The 22383-nt window shown below is 45.3% G+C and overlaps 1 protein-coding gene across 4 annotated transcripts in view; it reads right to left on the reverse strand.

Moving 5' to 3' along the window:
• The window catches only part of zc3h3 (zinc finger CCCH-type containing 3), a 343469-nt gene that overhangs the window by 33366 nt on the left and 287720 nt on the right, over positions 1 to 22383 (reverse strand). For all 4 annotated transcript variants that reach the window (XR_010975023.1, XM_068031413.1, XM_068031412.1 and 1 more), the window contains 2 exons: positions 13493 to 13686; positions 11530 to 11723 (listed from right to left, as the gene is read on the reverse strand). Coding sequence is in view for 3 of the 4 variants with exons in the window: in XM_068031413.1 (XP_067887514.1) it covers positions 11530 to 11723; positions 13493 to 13686 (388 nt within the window). In the remaining variant the exon portion in view is untranslated. The remainder of the gene's footprint in view (positions 1 to 11529; positions 11724 to 13492; positions 13687 to 22383) is intronic.

The raw sequence follows: 22383 nt of genomic DNA on the forward strand, positions 1-22383 counted from the left end.
ATCAAAAGTACTCCTTACTCTTCTTCAGATAGTGGTGTAGGATCTTTAATATCAACAGAACCACCAAAGCAGATAGGCAGGGTCTTGACGCAACATTTAATTTGAAAGATGACACTTCCAATAATGCAGAACTCCCTGAGTACCGAACTAGATGATATGCTCAAATTTTCGGTATTTGAATTTACAACCTTCTGATATGGATGGAAGAGTGTCACCAGTTGTCAGAGACAGACAGGGTGAATGTGTGTGAGAGAGAGAGAGAGAGAGAGAGAGAGAGAGAGAGAGAGAGAGAGAGAGAGAGAGAGAGACAGAGAGAGAGACAGAGACAGAGAAAAGAAAGCAGAGCCAATGAGAGGAAAACATCTACCCAACAAGTTGATTTTGGAAAGAATGGAAGCATTCATATTGCAGTGTTTTCCCATTCTGGGTCAGAACTTTTATAAAGCATTAAATCTTCCATCATGATCTCCTTTCAAAGAGACAGTTCTCCCGACTGTTCCCCAAAATAATCAGACAACTTAAAATATGTTAAATTTAGCAAAATGGTTTTTTTATTTTGTTTTATTTAAAATTGTTTATTTAAACATTCGAGTCTGAGGAACCTGCTGGAAGGAGTTAGCCTGAACGAGTGAGGACAAAATTAGTTTAAATGACACATTTGTTGAAGCACACTACGTTAATGACTAGGTCTGTGATGATGTTAATTCAACTCTCTTGGACTGCTGTGCTCAACATTTTGCAAAATGCTAAAATGCCTGTCTACAGGAAGGCAAAATGATACAATAGGCAAGGCAAGAATGCAGTCTCAATGACAGCATTCCCTACCGCAACTTAAAAGGTAATAATTTAAGGCATACGGATGGCTTAGTGCAGGGATACCCATGTAGATGCATACATATTAAGTTTAAATCCATAGCCCAGTAATTTTCATGTAGTCGCTTGGCAGTAGAGAACTTGAGTATTGCTGAAAAAGAGTCATGCTTTCAAAGCTTTTTGTTTTGTACTCATCAGGAAAGATGCAAGAATGCCAAATTTAAAAGGGAGTAAGAATTTATACTATGTGAGAAAAGGGTGCTGATTGGCTGGCAAGTCAACTTTCATTGGTCATGGTGTTGCCATGGAGAAAACCAGGGAACTATTGTCCGCCACGCTTTTGTTTAATTCAAAAAAAGCGTAATACCTGGACATGTTAATTTTGCCTGCACAGGACAGGTCCCTGCGTATGAATATATGTAGCTTCTAGCAAGTGTCAGTGAGCTACATGGCAAGCCTGACTGCATATATTTCAAACTGTTGATACTATCAGGTATTGCCACTTGAGTTAAAAATTATCCAATGAGGCAACAATGCTAAGAACAGTCATTTCAAAACCTCCAGCTCCACAAAACTCAAAACAGGGAAAACAAGCAAATAAGCAAAAATAGTATTGAGTTGCCTCGGTTTCAAGGACCAGATTGTCAGCATTCAAGGGGAGCATGATTGCCTTGAGCTGTAGGATGCAGTCGCTTGGCTTAGCATATAAATAGTGTAGCATTAAGCCATATTCTTGAGAAAGGAAAAGTACTGCAGATGCTGGAAATCTGAAAACAGAAAATGCTGGAAATACTCAGCAGTTCTGGTAGCATCTATGGAGAAAGAACAGATCAGGTCAATGAGCTTTCATCGGAAGATTAAAGGAGGCTTATAAGAAGAGTATTAAGCCTGACAATTGGAAGAGTTTTAGAAAGGATGATTAAAATTGATAAAGAGGGAGAAAATGGAATGAGAGTGAACAGCAGAAAATATAAAAACAGATTCTAACAGCTTCTCCAAGTATGTAAAAAGGAAGAGAGTAAAAAAAGTAAATGTGGGTCCCTTAGAGGGTTTAACAGTATAGACAGCAGGAGCCAGCTCAAGCACAATAACCTGTGGAATCTGAACTACAAAAGTGGCAATATGAAAGAGGCTTTAGATTCTGACTGACCTGATGCTTGTTTCCAGTACTGTATTTGACTAATTCTCCTGTGAAGCTCCTAGGCACAGTTTTCTATATTAAAGTTGCTATATAAATGCAAGTTGTTGTTGTAGTATTTTGTGTTTTTATTTATTTTTTGTGTCTGAAGTAGAGGAAAGTGAACATTTTGGTTGATGAGCAGATCTCACCTGAATGTTAACCCATCTTTTTTCCAGTGCACTGGCTGACCTATGTATTTCCAAAGTCTTTGTTGTTTGTTTCAGATTTCAAACATTTGCAACTTTTCTTCTCATCTCGAAACAGATTCAGCACACCTAGAATTATACAAGTGTATGGCACAGGAGAAGGCCATTGTACCTGTGACAGCTGTCTGAAAGAGTTATTCACTTAGTCCCATTCATCTGTTCTTTCCTCATACAATTAAAAAAAATAGTTCCTTTATAAAAAAACTGAGATTGTTTCTGGTCCTCTGCATAAAAAATTCTCCTGACCTTTGATATCCTTCCTAAAGAAAGGTGCTCAAAACTGAGGCCTAACCAATATTTTGTATTGATTTAGTATTACCTTAAGTGTCAGCCTTGGCACATTGGAGGCACTCTTGGCTGAGTCAGAAAGTTGTGGGTTCAAGTCCCACTCCAGAAAGTTGAGCACATAATCTAGGCTAACACTCCAGTGCAGTTGAAGGTACCATCTATTTATTTATTTATTTAGAGAAACAGCACTGAAACAGGCCCTTCGGCCCACCGAGTCTGTGCTGACCAACAACCACCCATTTATACTAATCCTACATTAACCCCATATTCCCTACCACATCCCCACCGTTCTCCTACCACCTACCTACACTAGGGGCAATTTACAATGGCCAATTTACCTATCAACCTGCAAGTCTTTGGCTGTGGGAGGAAACCGGAGCACCCGGCGGAAACCCACGCAGTCACAGGGAGAATTTGCAAACTCCGCACAGGCAGTACCCGGAAATGAACCCGGGTCGCTGGAGCTGTGAGGCTGTGGTGCTAACCACTGTGCTGCCCATCTGTTGAATTAGAGGCTAAACTAAAGCCCATCTACCTTCTCAGGTGGACATAAAAGGTCCTGTCACACTATTTGAAGAGGTGTTCTCCCCTTGTCCTGGCCAATATTTCTCCTGCAATTAACATCACTAAGAAAATGATCTAGTCATTACCGTTCATGGGACATTGCTGTGTGAAAATTGGTTGCCATGGCTTGAAGTTGTAAAAGGTGTTATATAAGTGAGTCTTTTTCACTTTCTTTAAAAAGTGCCCAAAATATGGTTAATACAGCTATTCTGATGGCTTAACCAATATCCCTAATGAGCAGCTGAAACATACAGAAGAGGAAATCGCGTGCCAGCACACAGTATTTGGGCTTATATGTGAATACTAAATAGTGTCTTTCACAAGGAACAACAAGGTGCTGTGGAACTACACACCTCAGCGAGGAGTCAGTATCTTCAGAAGGTGAAGAGATAAAGCTAGTCAACCAACTGTTCAGAAAATTCTAAACTTAACATGTTCAGAAAGGAGAGAAAGGGGTTAACAAAGCATTTTTTGGGATATATTACAATTCACCGATCATAAACCTGGCAGCTAAATGCTCCCTGATCTGAGCTATTACCTGACACAGACACAACATGGCAACATCCAAAAGCTATCAATTACTCTGAAGAAAGTCTGTTTCATCCCTTGCACCACCTTATTACCTATGCTCCAGTGATACGTCAAACAAACCTGTTCAACTGTTAAGTGCGCACAGTGGTGCTGTTAAAAGCTGGTAGTGAACTCCTTCCATTATGATTATGACCATGAAATATGACAATAAAATGACATGTGCTGGGATCTCAAAAGCCTGCTGCCTGCTGAGCTGAACTCTTGTTCATAACTGTTCAAAGAAGCATATCTCCGGAAAATGTTTACAAAAGGAATCACTCAGAGCTATAAAGACCCATCTCTCTTTCCTCTCACCGGCAGTAGCCAGAATGAATGCTGCCATTTACTCCTCGCTAAACGGGCAACTGGGAAACAGAAACATCTGCTCATTTCCCTCAGACTTTTGTTCTCTTTCGCGAACAAATTAAAGTACGACAAACGATCAGTAATTAAATTACCACACGCATGAGGTGACCTGTGAGTAGCGCAGTCATCTTGAAATTTATCAGTCCCAGCACATTTTTAAGCTGGCTTCAAACTATTTAAATAGGATGATGAAATATGGAAAATTAGAATTGCCTCTGAAGTGGCAAGCTGTTTTTGTTCAATGCTTGGTTAGTTACCTAAACTCCAGCAGACGACCAGAAACCATCAGGATCACTTGTCTGCCCATTGGCACAATCTCAAACACTGAACTACTTAATATTGCATTGTAAAAATGTCATGAACATTTAAAAAAAAACTGTTCTTGCAATTTGGGCGACATTGGCAAGCCTTATCTCATTTGCCATCTATGACCAACCGCAGGAGGTGACTGTGGGCCTTCTCCTTGTCGAGCGATTCCACAACGGTGTTAAATAGTGAATTCCAGGATATTTATCCAGTAATGAAGGAGGAATGGTGACATATGTCCAAGTCAGGATGGTGTGCCACCTGCAGGGGAACTTGGTGTTCCCACGCCATTGCTGCTCTTGTCCTTCGAACTGATAAAGGTCACAAGGGGAACGACATGCTGACAAAATAACCTTGGTAAGTTGCTGCAATGTATACGGTAAATTGCACACAGTGCAGTATTGGAAGGAGTGAATATTGAATATGTTTTTAAAAAGTCAGCCATTTTCTGGTTTCTCACTTAACTTGGGGAGCCAGTTGGTAGAGTGTCACGGACACCTCCATCGACTCTTGTGCAGTTCCAAACGCTTTGTAAAATCGTGACTTCTATTTTACCTGCATTTTGTTCCATTCTCAGAAACCATCATGATCGCTTTTTACCCTTTGGCCTTTTCTATCTTCAGTTCTGTTTTTGTGACAACCTTAACGCTTTCACAGCACATTCCAGAAACTATGGCAATTAAACATTCTAAGGCTCTGCATTTTATTTCAGAGATGACTTTGTAACCTGTGAGTTTTCTGCTATGGACAGAATAGACAGGGTGCATTAAGGACATCACTGTTTACCTTTACAGTGCTTTCATTTCCAGGAAATTCTACATTATTATTTTAACAACTTTTTTTTAATGTTTGGATTGCCATTGGTTTGCAGAAAAAGAGGGCTCCCTGGGCCAGTCAGTTCTCCATTCACATGCCAGTAAGCAAAAGCTAAAATTACAATCGAGTTATTCAGATGTTAGGAATAGCTTTATTGCCGTAACATTAACCTTATGGGGTGTACAGGGTGTTCAGATAGAGGTAGCACCCTTGTATTTTCAGTCGGCTGCATCCAAATTTGTAGGATGGACTTGAATCACTGGTCCTCATCTACACCCAGCTCTCACTGCTGGCTCCAAGCGCCACACCCCGGTACACTGTCTCAGCTGGCGGGTGAAAAGTAGTGAGGGGAGAAATGATGAACATGACACCACCTGGGTGGATGTTTTTCTTGATAAAGGTAATGGCCAGCACAGAAGGATTCTAAGTGGCTCAAGTGACCATCATGTTCGAAACCAAAGGCGCACCACACTATATTGCGTGGACTACAGTTGTTGGTATACCAGCTATGGATAAAACTGCAAGGGAAGGAGGGTCCCTTCAAGCCTTAGTCGGCAACCAACTAGGAAAGGGAAACTCTAAATCCAAGCCTATGGCTTGGAGACCTCGCTGCCGCCGTCCCAGTTCACTGGGCCACGACAGATGAGCTCCAGGTTTAAAGGGTGAGGTTAGTCAGCACAAACTGTACTCCACCTTAGAGCACCACTGCGCAGGCAGGAAGGAAATCCATCCACCCTAAGTATAACTCAACAAGTCCCGTAGCGACGGGAAAGGGGCGAAAATGGCAGGTGCAAGATGACACTGGCAACCGCAGTTCCAATCCTGCATGTAGGCGGCTGAGGATATTGTTCGTTTTGATGATGACCTAGAGATGACATCATCACCCGGTAGCACCCTGAGCGAACAAGCAGCCTTTTTGAAGGACAGCACTGCTTGCTCTGAAATTGGAGAGGGGCCTAGAAAAGGTAGTCTAAACAAATGCTCATCTCCTGACAACCCAGTTGGCTTGCTGTGGTCAACTGGCATCTATTAATGCAGTCAAACTACGACAGAGAAGGAAACGCAAACTCCTAACCTCACTTCAAAAGGTGGGAAAAGAAGAAAAATTCTGAAGCTCGCTTGCTGGAACGTGAGAACAATGATCAACTCTAGCGACAACAGCCGCCTCCAACGACGCTCAGCCCTGGTGGCCCATGAGCTAGGCAGACTAGATATTGATATAGTGGCCCTGAGTGATGTCCGCTTCTCAGAGCAAGGCAGCCGAACAGAACACAATGCTGGCTACACTCTCTATTGGTCAGGTAGACCTCGAGGTGAACAACGCCTCTTTGGTGTCGGCATCATGGTGAAGACGTCTATTGCCACTAAACTTTCAAGCTGCCAATCGGCCATTCTGAACGCATCATGTCCCTGTGCCTGCCCCGCCAAGACCAGCAGCGTGCAACTCTTATCAGTGTTTATGCTCCAACCCTGAAGGCTAACCCAGCTGACAAAGATAAGTTCTACAAATGTCTCCGTGAACTCATCTAGAATGTCCCTCCCAAGGACAAAATTGTCATCCTTGGCGATTTCAACGCCAGAGTGGGCCCTGACAGCCTGGCATGGAAGGGACTGCTCGGAAACCATGGAGTTGGAAACTATAATGAAAATGGACGTTTACTCTTGGAACTCCATGCAGAAAATCAGCTGTCTATAACCAACTCCTTCTTTCAACAAAAAGATCGCTTCAAGACCACATGGATGCATCCCACTCTAAACACTGGCATCTGATAGATTACATCTTGATGCGCAGTGTGACCTAAAGAATGTCCTGCATACTACAGTTATGCCCAGTGCTGACTGTCATATAGACCACCGGCTCGTTTGTTCAAAGCTGAACTTCCACTTCAAGCCTAAGCCCAAGAACAGGACTAGAGATAACCCAAAGAAATTTCTAGTCAGCACCCTGCAAACCTCATCTTGCAGAAATAGTTATCAAACAACCTTACAGACTAGACTGGACCATCCTGATCTTACTGCTGATTCCACTCCAGAAGAACTCTGGGAACACATCAAAGCTGCAGTACTGGATACTTCCAACGAGGTCACCAGACCCAGCACCAAAAAGAGTAGGGACTGGTTTGATGAAAATGACAAGGAAATTCAAGATAATCTGCTAAAAATAAACAAGTCAGCTCATCAGGTTTACCTGGCTCAGCCGGCCAGCCAAGAGAAAAAGACAGCCAACCGCCAAGTATGCAGCATCCTTTAATGTAAACTGAGGAACATCCAAAATGACTGGTGGATTGCACTTCCGGAAAAAAACTCAACTATACACTGATATTGGAGACATAGGAAGTTTCTATGAAGCACTAAAATCTGTTTCTTTTTTATTTCATTCATGGGATGTGGGCATTGCTGGCCAGGCCAGCATTTATTGCCCATCCCTAATTGCCCTTGAGAAGGTGGTGGTGAGCTGCCTTCTTGAACCACTGGAGTCCATTTGGGGTAGGTACACCCACAGTGCTGTTAGGAAGGGAGTTCCAGGATTTTGACCCTGCGACAGTGAAGGAACGGTGATATAGTTCCAAGTCAGGATGGTGTGTGACTTGGAGGGGAACTTGCAGGTGGTGGTGTTCCCATGTATTTGCTGCCCTTGTCCTTCTAGTTGGTAGAGGTTGCGGGTTTGGAAGGTGCTGTCTAATGAGCCTTGGTGCATTGCTGCAGTGCATCTTGTAGATGGTATACACTGCTGCCACTGTGCATCAGTGGTGGAGGGAGTGAATGTTTGTAGATGGGGTGCCAATCAAGCAGGCTGCTTTCTCCTGGATGGTGTCGAACCTCTTGAGTATTGTTGGAGCTGCTGCCATCCGGGCAAGTGGAGAGTATTCCATCACACTCCTGACTTGTGCCTTGTAGATGGTGGACAGGCTTTGGGGAGTCAGGAGGTGAGTTACTCGCTGCAGGATTCCTAACCTCTGACCTGCTCTTGTAGCCACAGTATTTATATGGCTACTCTGGTTCAGTTTCTGGTCAATGGTAGCACCTAGGATGTTGATAGTGGGGGATTCAGCGATGGTAATGCCATTGAATGTCAAGGGGAGATGGTTAGATTCTCTTTTGTTGGAGATGGTCATTGCCTGGCACTTGTGTGGCCCGAATGTTACTTGCGACTTATCAGCCCAAGCCTGGATATTATCCAGGTCTTGCTGCATTTCTACATGGACTACTTCAGTATCTGAGGAGTCACGAATGGTGCTGAACATTGTGCAATCATCAGCGAGCATCCCGACCTGACCTTATGATTGAAGGAAGGTCATTGATGAAGCAGCTGAAGATGGTTGGGCCTAGGGCACCACCCTGAGGAACTCCTGCAGTGAAATCCTGGAGCTCAGATGATTGACCTCCAACAACCACAACCATATTTCTTTGCACTAGGTATGACTCCAGCCAGCGGAGCATTTTCCCCTGATTCCCATTGACCTCAGTTTTGCTGGGGCTCCTTGATGCCATACTCGGTCAAATGCTGCCTTGATGTCCAGGGCAGTCAATCTCACCTCACCTCTTGAGTTCAGCTCTCTAATTCAACATATGGGTGGCACAGTGGTTAGCACTGCAGCCTCACAGCTCCAGGGACCTGGGTTCGATTCTGGGTACTGCCTGTGCGGAGTTTGCAAGCTCTCCCTGTGAAGGCGTGGGTTTTCGCCGGGTGCTCCGGTTTCCTCCCACATCCAAAGACTTGCAGGTGATAGGTAAATTGGCCATTGTAAATTACCTCTAGTGTAGGTAGGTGGTAGGGAATATGGGATTACTGTAGGGTTAGTATAAATGGGTGGTTGTTGGTCAGCACAGACTCAGTGGGCCAAAGGGCCTGTTTCAGTGCTGTAACTCTAAATAAATAAATAAAACTTCCCAGAGAGCCAGTATGGTTTTAAAGCAAACAGAGACACCAGAGACATGCTATTTGCACCCAGACAATTACAAGAAAAGTGTTCTGAGCAAAACAAAAGCTTTCGTAGACCTCACCGAGGCAATTGACACTGTAAGCAGAGATGGACTTTGGAAAATCCTTGAAAAACTTGGATGCCCACTCAGGCTCCTGGCCACGTTGAAGCAGTTTCATGAAAATCAATACGGACATGTCAAGCAAAACAGCCACCTCTCGAGTCCCTTCCATATCTCCAATGGAGTGTGCTGGCCCTGACCCTATTCACTATCTTTTTCAGCATGATGCTGCAGCAGGCAACGGGAGACCTTAAGGTGGGAGTTTACATACGCTTCCAGACTGATGGAGGCCTTTTCAACCTCAGGCTCACACAAAGACACAAGAAAAACTCATCTGTGAACTTCTTTTCGCTGATGACTGTACTCTCCTGGCCCACAGTCAGTCAGACCTGCAACGTATAACATATTTTTCCGAGGAGGCACAACTCTTCGGAATAAAAATTAGTTTAAAGAAAACTGAAGTGCTGCATCAGCCTGCACCCCAGCAAGAATATAGACCACCAAGCATCGTCATCGAGGGAACCGAGCTGAATGCAGTCAAGCAATTTACTTGAGGGGGAGCGTCATTTCGTTTGATGCCATCATAGACAAGGAAGTGGACAATAGGCTTTCAAAAGCAAACAGTAGATTCAGCAGACTCTACAAATGTGTGTGGAGTAACCACAGCCTCAGAGCACAGACCAAACTCAAAGTGTACAAAGTCATAGTCCTCACCACCCTTCTGTATGGCGCAGAGTCATGGGTCCTATACTGCCGTCATGTACGCCTTCTAGAGCGCTTCCATCAGCGCTGCCTCCACAGCATCCTCAAGATCCTCTGGCAGGACCGCATCACAAACATTGAAGTCCTGGAAACAGCCAACATCACCAGCATCAAAGCCATCCTCCTGCAAAGCCAACTGCGTTGGGTGGGTCACGTTGCCCAGATGGACGACAGTCACCTGTCCAAGATTGTGCTGTATGGAGAGCTGACCACAGGTAAAAGGAACAGAGGCGCCCCATGCAAATGTTTCAAGATCTCCCTGAAGAAATCCCTCTGTGTGTGCCACATTGACCATCGCCAGTAGGAAACGCAGGCCATAGATCGGGATGTCTGGAGACGCTACATCAGGAGGGCTACAGACACCTTTGAGACTGAGCGAAGAACCAGCATGAGAGAGAAAAGGAGGAGAAGGATAGATCCAATTGCCCCCAGCAGCGACTACACCTTCACTTGTACCTGCTGTGGGAGAATTTGCCAGTCACAGATCGGGCTGATTAGCCACCATAGGGCCTGCAACTGATGACGACAACCTTGCCAAAATCTTCGTCCGAAGAAATCCCAAGATGATTAACCATATAGAATGCTTCATTTCCTCCACACACACTCTCCTTTATTTCATCATATTGACTTCTATTTTATTTTTCTACAATTTCTTTCTCCTCTCCACAGGACAATGACTGCTTGTTGGCTTTGGCTCCACTAGGACAAGTTAGCTCTGATGCCTTTCTCAAATGTTTACTATTCACGCCTACCAACTAGTGTTACTGGGCAATCCGACTGAAGAGGCCATCAAGGTCAGGCTAGATTTTGCCCATTATTCAAGCACACATTCTCCCTATGATGGCTGCTTTTTCCAGGTACATTAAGCTAATCCATCCATATTAACTGATTTTGCCCTCCTACTTTTTAAAATAAAAAAGGTTTTCTTCCTTTGTGGTTTCACCATTTTGAGCAGGGACCAGCTTCCAACAAAATGCCCTTTGATTGGCTGAAAATTGATTCTAAAGACTGACAAGGCTGCACCCTTGATAGTGGCCAGATCAATATCGGACTTGTACAGGCATGTCAAATTTGGAAGGTCCACCTCAGACAGTCCCTCTACCATGCTAACCTGCAGGTCATGGAAATGGGATCCAGAGCAGCTCCAGCTGAAGAGTAAACACTAGCAAGTACGAGTGTTTAAATGGCTTCCTTCATTATTTCTATGAATTTAATTCTCTTCTCTCAACCTTCAAAACCCTCTTCACAGTCTTAGCATTTGACCATGCTTGCAGTCATTTCCCTTAACTCTCCGACTACTATTCAGCATCCATTTCTTCTCTATGAATCACACTGGGCTGTTTACTATATTAAAGGTGACATATAAGCCGTAAGCTGATAATACCATGATCAGGTGACCAAGAAGAGACAAACGTTTGATCTGTGTTGTGTGTTGAGATAACTGATCTAAACCAGTTAGATGGTACAGTTGTTACAATTGGCCTCAACATCCCTGGGTTAAGGAGGCTAAAACTTGACAGGCTTCTAACTCATTATTATACAGCATTCTCTGTGGAATTGTGGGTGGGTGATTGTCAGAACCAAAACAACCTGACTATAAATTCAAATAAAATTAGGGCCAAATCTTAAAGAAAAGACAAGATGTTGGCTTGTGACTGTCTTTCAAATACATACCCAGTGCTTCACCTGCCCTTTCCTTTTCCACTTCAGAATCTGCTTTTTCTTCAGAGAATGCAGATGAGTGAAGAGCAATGAATGCTGGCAGACAATGCTGGTTGCTGCTGCTACTACTCAATTCTCCAGTGATGAGAGAAGAGTTAACTCTTCTCTCTGTCGACACTTGTTTTGGGGTCTTCTCCTTCAGCTCTCTGCCAAAGATTTAGAAAACCATGTTAACATTTTAAAAAATATATAAAATCTAGTATCCTGACACAGAAAACAATTTAATTTCATTGGAAAGATGACACTTTTTGGATGCTACTCAATTGCTAAGTGTTCGTAAGTGCAGCATAGCCTTTCATCCAAATTGAATGCAGGGCTCAATCCAGAACAGTTATGTCAATTATATTTGTTGAATTAATAGTGACAAGAGTCAAATCCTGTTAACCATTTACCTAGTTTACCAAGTAAATCACTTTGAGCAGGATTTCATTGGCTAGATTTAAATAGAGACCATTTGCAAACAGTACAGAACTGCCTCAAACATTCATTTGACAATTCCACTGGAAAAAGTTTACTGTGGAATCATTTTTTTGTTATCCTTCTCCGCTTTAGATCTCTACCATGTGCACCAGTTATAAGGACAAATGGGAAACTTTCTCACGAGTCCATGCCTGTGCCGCACTGTTAATCCTGAGATAAGAAGCATCTCTATCCCTTTGCATGGAGGGCTACAACCCCTTTTTTTAAAAAAAAAGTATTTCCCTATTGCTCTGTTCCTTCCCCCACTTCAACACGAGTGCAAGCTACTTAGGATTTCTCTGACTGAAACCTTGGAGTACCGTGCAAGTGGATCTGGGATCTTTCCCTGCCTTCCAATATTTGGCCTTAATTCAATGGCGTGGCTGAGATCGAGAATTCAGTGAGCAGAGCAGCACCATAGGTGTGGCCTGGTTTAAATCTTTTTGATACGTTTTAACAATACTACCTGGCTTTTGTATAAAAACCCTAAAATTTCTTATTGAGGTGCCTAGAAGGTCACATTATAAGAGTCCAGGGGCAGGAAATGGAAAATGACCCCTTACTGCCCTCACTTCTATACAGAAGCAGTGACTTCTATTCTGTGCAACATATGGCACCACAGTAACTACTTGCTGCATGTAACAGGCAGGGACTGTTCTGCAGAGTTTTCACTTTACAGCGGCTCTTAGTCTTGTTTCGATTCTGCGTTGTCATGCTGGAAGCAGTTATATCGTGTTGAGTACCTCTGTCATTCATGATGCCCAGGTTGTTCTAAGCAGAACACCTATTTCTAAATTACCTGTAATATACTTGATACTCTTCACCTCCAATTTCTGTCTCTGCAATGGGTTAAAATTCAGAGTGGAAAGGCAAAGGTCAGCAGTGAGTTCATGATCCCTGCTGTGAAATTTGAAGGCATTTAGGATATTTATTTAGAAATTTTCTTCCGCTCTATATTTCTTACACTCCCCTTCGGAAGCTTCAAACTTACGGACTATGGTGAGCAGTGCCCTGTCCAAGTGGCCATTTTTCTTGTGTACCTTAATGAGTTTCGGGAGGCTATTCGACCACAGAGGATATCATAGCCAATCCTAATCTTCTCCTCACCTAATGTCCACGTCACGCACTTACCAGTGGAGATTACTAGATAGCAATTAGAAGCTGGAACCCTGGTTGTTCCTTTTTTTCTCTCCTTAGCCCATGGGGCAATGCAGCAAACTCTAGCATACCAACCGCCAACCCCGCTAACATCAGTTAACTCAGCACAGGTAGGAAGTTCCTTGGTCTGTGTGACTGTGCATCACAGCAAGTAGTGATTCACACAGTAAGCTGTCAGACTTGCAGTTATTATTTTTCTTTAAAGTTCTTGCCAAACAGAGAGCAAAGAGCATGAATTAAAATACCTTATGACTGGTCATTTTGTTTCAAACTCCCAGCGGTGATAACCCCACTTTACCTGTCTGTCTCGTCTGCTTGTTTGACCCGTTTTGAAGTTGTGCCCTCCTCTGCTGCTCCATCCTGACTTGTTTCAGAAGAGTGCTTCCGCTTGTGGCTTTTCCGTTGCCGGTGCTGCAACTTGCACTTAGAGCCTAGCGCGCAGCTCCCAGTCCTGGAGAATTCAGGGCAGACAAGCGTGTGTTTCTTCTTGCACTGGAGAAGGAAACATTTGTCTTTCAAATGTCAGAAAGTAATTCTGCAATTTCTCATATGCATCTCAAACTGACTAACGGCTACCTTTGCAGTCTGCAAAGAGATCTCTGAAGCACGACACCACTTCAGCAAATAAACAGACAGGAGTACAACAGGTGAAAACAGGCATTAAGCTCCCTCTCTGCTCTCTCCCCCCACAAAGTCCTGTATTCAATTAGTTGATTTCCACATTATTTTAAGATGAAAGCTTGGACTTTGAAGTAATCATCCCAACAGAAACATGCCAGTTTGACAGGACAGCTTAGTAATGTCAAAAAGTTGTTGGAGATGGGAGATCTGATGCAGAGAAAGAGTGCAGCAAGTATAATGAAGGCTACTCTGTGATGAATCAGTTTTAGGAATCAAAACTGGAGGCAAGGGGACTATTGAAGTGAGAGTTGATAGTAAATCAGAGAGATGGTTTTGCATCTCTACATGAGACCCATGACTCAGAGGCAAGGTTGCAATTTGATCCCATTGGACACCCATGTTTTGGCTGCTTTTGGCTCACAGCTCCCAAGACCCATCAAATCAATGTCCTTTCTTCTGTGCAGCATTAATAGGTGGGAGTATGTTGCAAAAGTAAAACAGCTGCAGCCACCTCCAGATTTGAACCCTGCAGGCCTTATTCATGTTATTAGCCATGATATGAGGCTCAGAGTCAGGCTGAAACATTTGCAACCATTTTCAGCCCGAAGTGCCAAGTGGATGATCCATCTCAACTGCCTCCTGAGGTCCCTAGCATCACGGATGTCAGTCTTCAGCCAATCTGATTCACTCCACATGATATCAAGAAATGGCTGAAGGCATTGAAAGGCTATGGGCCCTGACAACATCCCAGCGGTAGTACTAAATATAAGAACAGGATGAGGGGGGACATGATTGAGGTATACAAAATTATGAGGGGCATTGATAGGTTAGATAGGAAGAGACTTTTTCCTCCAGCGGAGGAGTCAATAACCAGGGGGCATAAATTTAAGGTAAGGGGCAGGAGGTTGAGAGGGGATTTGAGGAAAATTTTTTTCACCCAGAGGGTGGTTGGAATCTGGACGCACTGCCTGAAGTGGTGGTAGAGGCAGGAACCCTCAACATTTAAGAAGTATTTAGATGAGCACTTGAAACGCCATAGCATACAAGGCTACGGGCCAAGTGCTGGAAAATGGGACTAGAATAGTTAGGTGCTTGATGGCCGGCACAGACACGATGGGCCGAAGGCCATGTTTTTGTGCTGTATAACTCTGTGACTCTATGACATAAAAACATAAGAACTAGGAGCAGGAGCAGGCAATTCGGCCCTTCGGGCCTGCTCCGCCATTCAATACGATCATGGCTGATCTCATCTCGGCCTCAACTCCACTTTCCTGCCCGTTCTCCATAACCCTTCAACCCTGTACTGATTAAAAATCTGTATAACTCCTCCTTAAATTTACTCAAAGTCCCTGCATCTACCGCACTCTGGGGTAGTGAATTCCACAAACTCACAACCCTTTGAGAGAAGTAATTTCTCCTCACCTCTGTTTTAAATCTGCTACCTCTTATCCTAAAACTATGACTTCTTGTTCTAGATTGCCCCACCAGAGGAAACATCCTCTCTTCGTCTACTTTGTCAGTCCCCTTAATCATCTTATATACCTCAATTAGATCTCCTCTCATTCTTCTAAACTCGAGAGAGTACAGGCCTAAACTGCTCAATCTCTCTTCACAAGCCAAACCCCTCATCTCTGGAATCAATCTAGTGAACCTCCTCTGAACTGCCTCCAATGCAACTACATCCCTCCTCAAGTAAGGGGGCAATACTCCAGGTGCAGTCTCACTAATGCCTTGTACAGTTGCAGCAATATGTCCCTACTTTTATACTTTATTCCTTTAGCAATAAATGCCAAAATTCCATTTACCTTTCTATTACCTGCTGCACCTGCCTAAAGACTTGTCCTCCAGGACTAGCCGCGCCCATCGCCAAGCTGTTCCAGTACAACTACCAAACTAGCATTTACCTGATCAAGTGGAAAATTACCCAGGTATGTCCTGTCTACAAAAAGCAAGCAAATCCAATCCAACCAATTACTGCCCATCAGTCTATTCTCAATCAGCAAAGCAACAGATGTTGTTGTTGACACTGCTACCAAGCAGCACTTACTAACTGCTGCTCAGTTTGAGTTCCACCAGGGCCACTGGGCTCCAGTCCTCATGAGAGCCTTGGTCCAGACATGGACAAAAGAGCTTATTTCCAGAGGTGAGGTGAGAGTGACTGCACCTTGACATCAAGGCAGCATTTGACAGAGTATGGCATCAAGGAGCAAAAGACAAGGCTGAAGCATTTGCATCCATCTTCACCCAGAACTGCTGAGTGGATAACCCATCTCGGCCTCCTCCTGAGGTACCCAGCACCACAGATGCCAGCCTTCAGCCAATCAAATTCACTCCACATTATATCAAGAAACAACTGGAGGCACTGGATATGCAAAGGCTATGGGCCCTGACAACAGTCTGGCAACAGTACTGAAGACTTGTGCTACAGAACTAGCCTCGAACCTAGCAAAGCTGTTCCAGCACAGCTACAACACTGGAATCTATCCAGCAATGTGGAAAATTGCCCAGGTATGTCCTGTGCACAAAAAGCAGCACAAATTCAACTCAGCCAATTACCGCCCTATCAGTCTACTCCCGATCATCAACAAAGTAATGGAAGGGGCTGTCAACAGTGCTATCAAGCAGCATTTACTTAGCAATAACCTGCTCACTGATGCTCAGTTGGGTTCTGCCAGGTCCACTCAGCTCTAGATCTCATTACAGCCTTGGTCCAAACATGCGCAAAAGAGCTGAACTCCAAAAGTGAGGTGAGAGTGAGTGCCCTTGACATCAAGGCAGCATTTAACCAAGTATAGCACCAAGGAGCCCTAGCTAAACTGAAGTCAATGGGAATCAGGGAAAAACTCTGCTGTTTGGACTCATACCTAGCACAAAGGTAGACGGTTCTGTTTTCTTTTTAAATCAGTCATGGGACGTAGGCATCGCTGGCTAGGCCAACATTTGTTGCCCATCCCTAATTGCCCTTGAGAAGGTGGTGCTGAGCTGCCTTCTTGAACCACTGCAGTCCTTGGGGTGTAGGTACACCAACAGTGTTGTTAGGACGTTCCAGTATTTTGACCCAGCGACAGTGAAGGAACGACAATATAGTTCCAAGTCAGGATGGTGTGGGGCTTGGACAGGAACTTGCAGATGATGGTGTTCCCATGCATCTGCTGCCCTTGTCCTTCCAGGTAGTAGAGGTCGCAGGTTTGGAAGGTGCTAAGGATCCTTGGTGAGTTGCTGCAGTGCTTCTTGTAGATGGTACACGTTGCTGCCACAGTGCGTCGGTGGTGGAGGGAGTGAATATTGAAGGTGGCGGATGGGGTGCCATTCAAGCGGGCTGTTTTGTCCCTGATGGTGTCAAGCTTCTCGAGTGTTGTTGGAGCTGCACTCCTCCAGGCAAGTGGAGAGTATTCCATCACACTTCAGACTTGTGCCTTGATGGACAGGCATTGGGAAGATAGGAGGTGAGTTACTGGCTGCATAATTCCCAGCCTCTGACCTGCTCTTGTAGCCACAGCATTTATGTGGCTGGTCCAGTTCAGTTTCTGGTCAATGGTGACTCTCAGGACGTTGATAGTGGGGGATTCAGTGATGGTAACTCCACTGAACATCACGGGGAGATGGTTAGATTCTCTCTTGTTTGAGATGGTCATTGCCTGGCACTTATGTAGTATGATTGTTAATTGCCACTCATCAGCCCAAGCCTGGATGTTGTACAGGTCTTGCTGCATATGCACATGAGCTGCTTCAGTATCTGAGGAGTCGGGAATGGTGCTGAACATTGTGCAATCATCAGCAAACATCCCCACTACTGACCTTATGATGGAGGGAAGGTCGTTGATGAAGCAGCTGAAGATGGTTGGGCCTAGGACACTACCCTGTGTAACTCCTGAAGTGATGTCCTGGGACTGACACGATTGACCTCCTACAACCACAATCATCTTCCTTTGTGCTAGGTATGACTCCAACCAGCGGAGCGTTTTCCCCTGATCCCATTGACATCAGTTTTGTTAGGGCTCCTTGATGCCATACTTGGTCAAATGTTGCCTTGGTGTCAAAGGCAGTCACTCTCACCTCATCTCTTGAGTTCAGCTCTTTTGTCCATGTTTGAACCAAGGCTGTAATGAGGTCAGGAGCTGAGTGGCCCTGGCGGAACCCAAACTGAGCATCAGTGAGCAGGATATTGCTGAGCAAGTGCTGCTTGATAGCACTGTCGATGACCCCTTCGATCGCTTTACTGATGATTGAGAGTAGACTGATAGGGCAGTAATTGGCCGAATTGGATTTGTCCTGCTTTTTGTGCACAGGACATACCTGGGCAATTTTCCACATTGCTGGATTGATGCCAGTGTTGTAGCTGTACTGGAACACCTTGGTTAGGTGTGCAGCTAGTTCTGGAGCACAAGTCTTCAGTACTATTGCCGGAATGTTGTTGGGGCTGATATCCTTTGCAGTATCCAGTGCCTACAGCCATTTCTTGATATCACGTGGAGCGCATCAGATTGGCTGAAGACTGGCATCTGTGATGCTGGGGACTTCAGGAGGAGGCCGAGATGGATTTTCCATTCTGTACTTCTGGCTGAAGATGGATGCAAATACTTTAGCCTTGTCTTTTGCACTGATGTGCTGTGCTCCCCCATCGTTGAGGATGGGAATATTTATGGAGCCTCCTCCTCGTCAGTGGTTTAATTGTCCACCACCACCCACTGGATGTGGCAGGACTTCAGAGCTGATCCGTTGATTGTGGTATCGCTTAGCCCTGACTATTGCATACTGCTTCTGCTGTTTGGCATGTAAATAGTCCTGTGTTGCAGCTTCACCAGGCTGACACCTTATCTTTAGGTATGCCTGGTGCTGTTCCTAGTAAGCCCTCCTGCACTCTTCAGTGAACCAGGGTTGGTCCCTTGGCTTGCTGGTAATGGTAGAATGGGGGATATGCCAGGCCATGAGGTTACAGATTGTGTTTAAATACAATTATTCTGCTGCTGATGGCCCACAGCGCCTTATGGATGCCCAGTTTTGAGTTGTGAGATCTTTTTGAAATCCATCCCATTTAGCACAGCGGTAGTGCCACTCAACACTATGGTAGGTCCTCTGTGTGAAGATGGGACTTTGTCTCCACAAGGACTGTGCGGTGGTCACTCTTAACAATATGGTCATGGATAGATGCATCTGTGACAGGAAGATCAAGGTCATGTAGGTTATTCACTCCTGTTGGTTCCCTCACCACCTGCCGCAGACCCAGTCTAGCAGCTATGTCCTTTGGGACTTGGCCAGCTCGATCAGTAGTGGTTCAACCGAGCCACTCTTGGTGACGGACATTGAAATTCCTCACCTAGAGTACATTTTTTTGTGCCCTTGCTACCCTCAGTGCTTCTTTCAAGTGGTATTCAACATGGAAAAGCACTGATTCATCAGCCAGTGGGGGTGCGGGGGGGGCGGTGGTATGTGGTAATCAGCAGGAGATTTCCTTGTCCATGTTTGACCTGATGCCATGAGACTTCAATGTTGATTGGAGTCATTGTTGAGGACTCCCAGGGCAACCTTCCCAACTATATGCTACTGTGTCACCACCTCTGGTGTGTCTGTCCGATGGCACAGGACATACCCAGGGATGGTGATGGTGGTGTCTGGGACATTGGCTGCAAGGTATGATTCCAAAGAGTATGACTATGTCAGGCTGCTGCTTGACTAGTCTATGGGACAGCTCTCCCAACTTTGGCACAAGCCCCCATATGTTAATAAGGAGGACTTTGCAGGGTTGACACAGCTGGATTTGCTGTTGTCGTTTCCGGTGCCTAGGTCGATGCCAGGTGGTCCGTCCGGTTTCATTCTTCCTCTTAGACTTTGTAGCTGTTAGATACAACTGAGTGGCTTGCTAGGCCATTTCAGAGGGCATTTGAAAGTCAACCACATTGCTGTGGGTCTGGAGTCATGCGTAGGCCAGACCAGGTAAGGACAGCAGATCTCCTTCCCTAAAGGACACTAGTGAACCAGATGGGTTTTTACAACAAATTGACAATGGTTTCATGATCACCACTAGACTAGCTTTTTAATTCCAGATTTATAAATTGAATTCAAATTCCACCATCTGCCGTGGTGGGATTTGAACCCATGTCCTCAGAGCATTAGCCAGGGGCGGGGCTCAGGGTTACTAGTCTAGTGACATTACCACTGCGCCACCGCCTCCCCCATGTTGGAGGTCAATCATCTCAGTCCCAGGACATCACTGCAGGAGTTCCTCAGGGTAGTGTCCTAGACCCAACCACCCTTAGCTGCTTCATCAATGACCTTCCCTCCATCATAAGGTCAGATGTGGGGATGTTCGCTGATGATTGCACAATGTTCAGCACCATGTGCGACTCCTCAGATACTGAAGCAGCCCATGTGCATATGCAACAAAACCTGGACAACATCCAGGCTTGGGCTGATAAGTGGCAAGTAACATTTGCACCACACAAGTGCCAGGCAATGACCATCTCAAACAAGAGAGAATCTAACCATCTCCCCTTGACCTTCAAAGGCATTATCGCTGAATCCCCCACTATCAACATCCTGGGGGTCACCATTGACCAGAAACTGAACTGGACTAGCCACATAAATAGAGCAGGTCACAGGCTGGGTATTCTTCAGCGAGCAACTCACCTCCTAGGTCTCCCCCAAAGCCTGTCCACCATCTACAAGGCACAGGTCAGGAGTGTGATGGAATATTCTCCACTTGCCTGGATGGGTACAGTTCTAACTGGAGCACAGTTAGCACAGTGCCACACTGCGGCACAGTGGTTAGCACCGCAGCCTCACAGCTCCAGTGACCTGGGTTCAATTCTGGGTACTGCCTGTGTGGAGTTTGCAAGTTCTCCCTGTGTCTGCGTGGGTTTCCTCCGGGTGCTCCAGTTTCCTCCCACAGCCAAAAGACTTGCAGGTTGATAGGTAAATTGGCCATTATAAATTGCCCCTAGTATAGGTAGGTGGTAGGGGAATATAGGGACAGGTGGGGATGTGGTAGGAATATGGGATTAGTGTAGGATTAGTATAAATGGGTGGTCGACGGTCAGCACAGACTCAGTGGGCCGAAGGGCCTGTTTCAGTGCTGTATCTCTCTAAATAAAAACAACACTTAAGAAGCTCAACACCATCCAGGACAAAGCAGCCCGCTTGATTGGCACCCCATCCACCACCTTCAACATTCACTCCCTCCACCACAGACACACAGTTGCAGTAGTGTGTACCATCTGCAAGATGCACTGCAGCAACTCACCAAGGCTCCTTCAACAACACCTTCCAAACCCGCAATCTCTATCACCCAGAACAACAGTGGCAGCAGATGCATGGGAACACCACTACCTTCAACTTCCCGTCCAAGCCACACACCATCCTGACTTAAAACTATACTGTCACTGGGTCAAAATTCTGGAACTCCCTTCCTAACAGCACTGCTGGTGTACCTACACCCCAAGGACTGTAGTGGTTCAAGAAGGCAGCTCAGCACCAGCTTTGCAAGGGCAATTAGGGATGGGCAATAAATGCTGGCCTAGCCAGCGACTTTCATGTACCCTGAATGATTAAAAAAAAGTCAACAGGTATCAGGGGGAAAACTCGACACTGTTTGCAGTCATACCTAGCACAAAAGAACATGGCTGTGGTTGTGGGAGGCCAATTATCGCAACCCCAGGACCTTGCTGGAGGAATTCCTCAGGGTTGCATCCTAGGCCCAACCATTTTCAGCTGCTTCATCAATGACCTTCCCTCCACCATAAAGTCAGAAATGGGGTTGTTCGCTGATGATTGCAGTGTTTCGTACCATTCGCGACTCTTCAGTTACTGAAACAGTCCGTGCCTGCATGCAGCAAGACCTTGGCAACATTCATGCTTGGGCTGAAAAGTGGCAAGTAACATTTGTGCCATACAAGTGGCAGGCAATGCCCATCTCCAACAAGAGAAAATCTAACTGTCTCCCCTTGACATTTAATTGCATTAACATCACTGAATCTCCCACCATCTATAAGGCACAAGTCAGGAGTGTGATGGAATACTCCACTTGCCTGGATGAGTGCAGCTCCAACAACATTCAAGAAGCTCAAAACCATCCAGGACAAAGCAGCCCATTTGATCAGCATCCCATCCAATACCTTAAACATTCACTCCCTTCACCACTGGTGCACAGTGGCAGCAGTGTGTACCATCTACAAGATGCACTGCAGCAACTAACCAAGCCTCCTTCGAGAGCACCTTCCAAACCTACGACCTCTACCACCGAGGAGGATAAGGGCAGCAGATGCATGGGACCACCAACTGCACGGTCCCCTCCAAGCCACACACCACCCTGACTTGGAACTATATCGCCGTTCCTTCACAGTTGCTGTGTCAAAAACCTGGAACTCCCTTCCTAACTGCATTGTCTACATCACATGGACAGCAGCGAATCAAGGCGGTGGCTCACCATCAATTTCTTAAGGGCAATTAGAGATAGGCAACAAATGCTGGCCTTGCCAGCAATGCTGACATCCCATGAATGAATAAAAAAAACACAGATCCACTGAAGTGTGTGCTTGAGGTTTATTCTTTTCTGTCGCTTGCATGCTGTTA

The sequence above is a fragment of the Heterodontus francisci genome, chromosome 5 (assembly GCF_036365525.1).
Source record: "Heterodontus francisci isolate sHetFra1 chromosome 5, sHetFra1.hap1, whole genome shotgun sequence".
NCBI lineage: Eukaryota > Metazoa > Chordata > Chondrichthyes > Heterodontiformes > Heterodontidae > Heterodontus > Heterodontus francisci.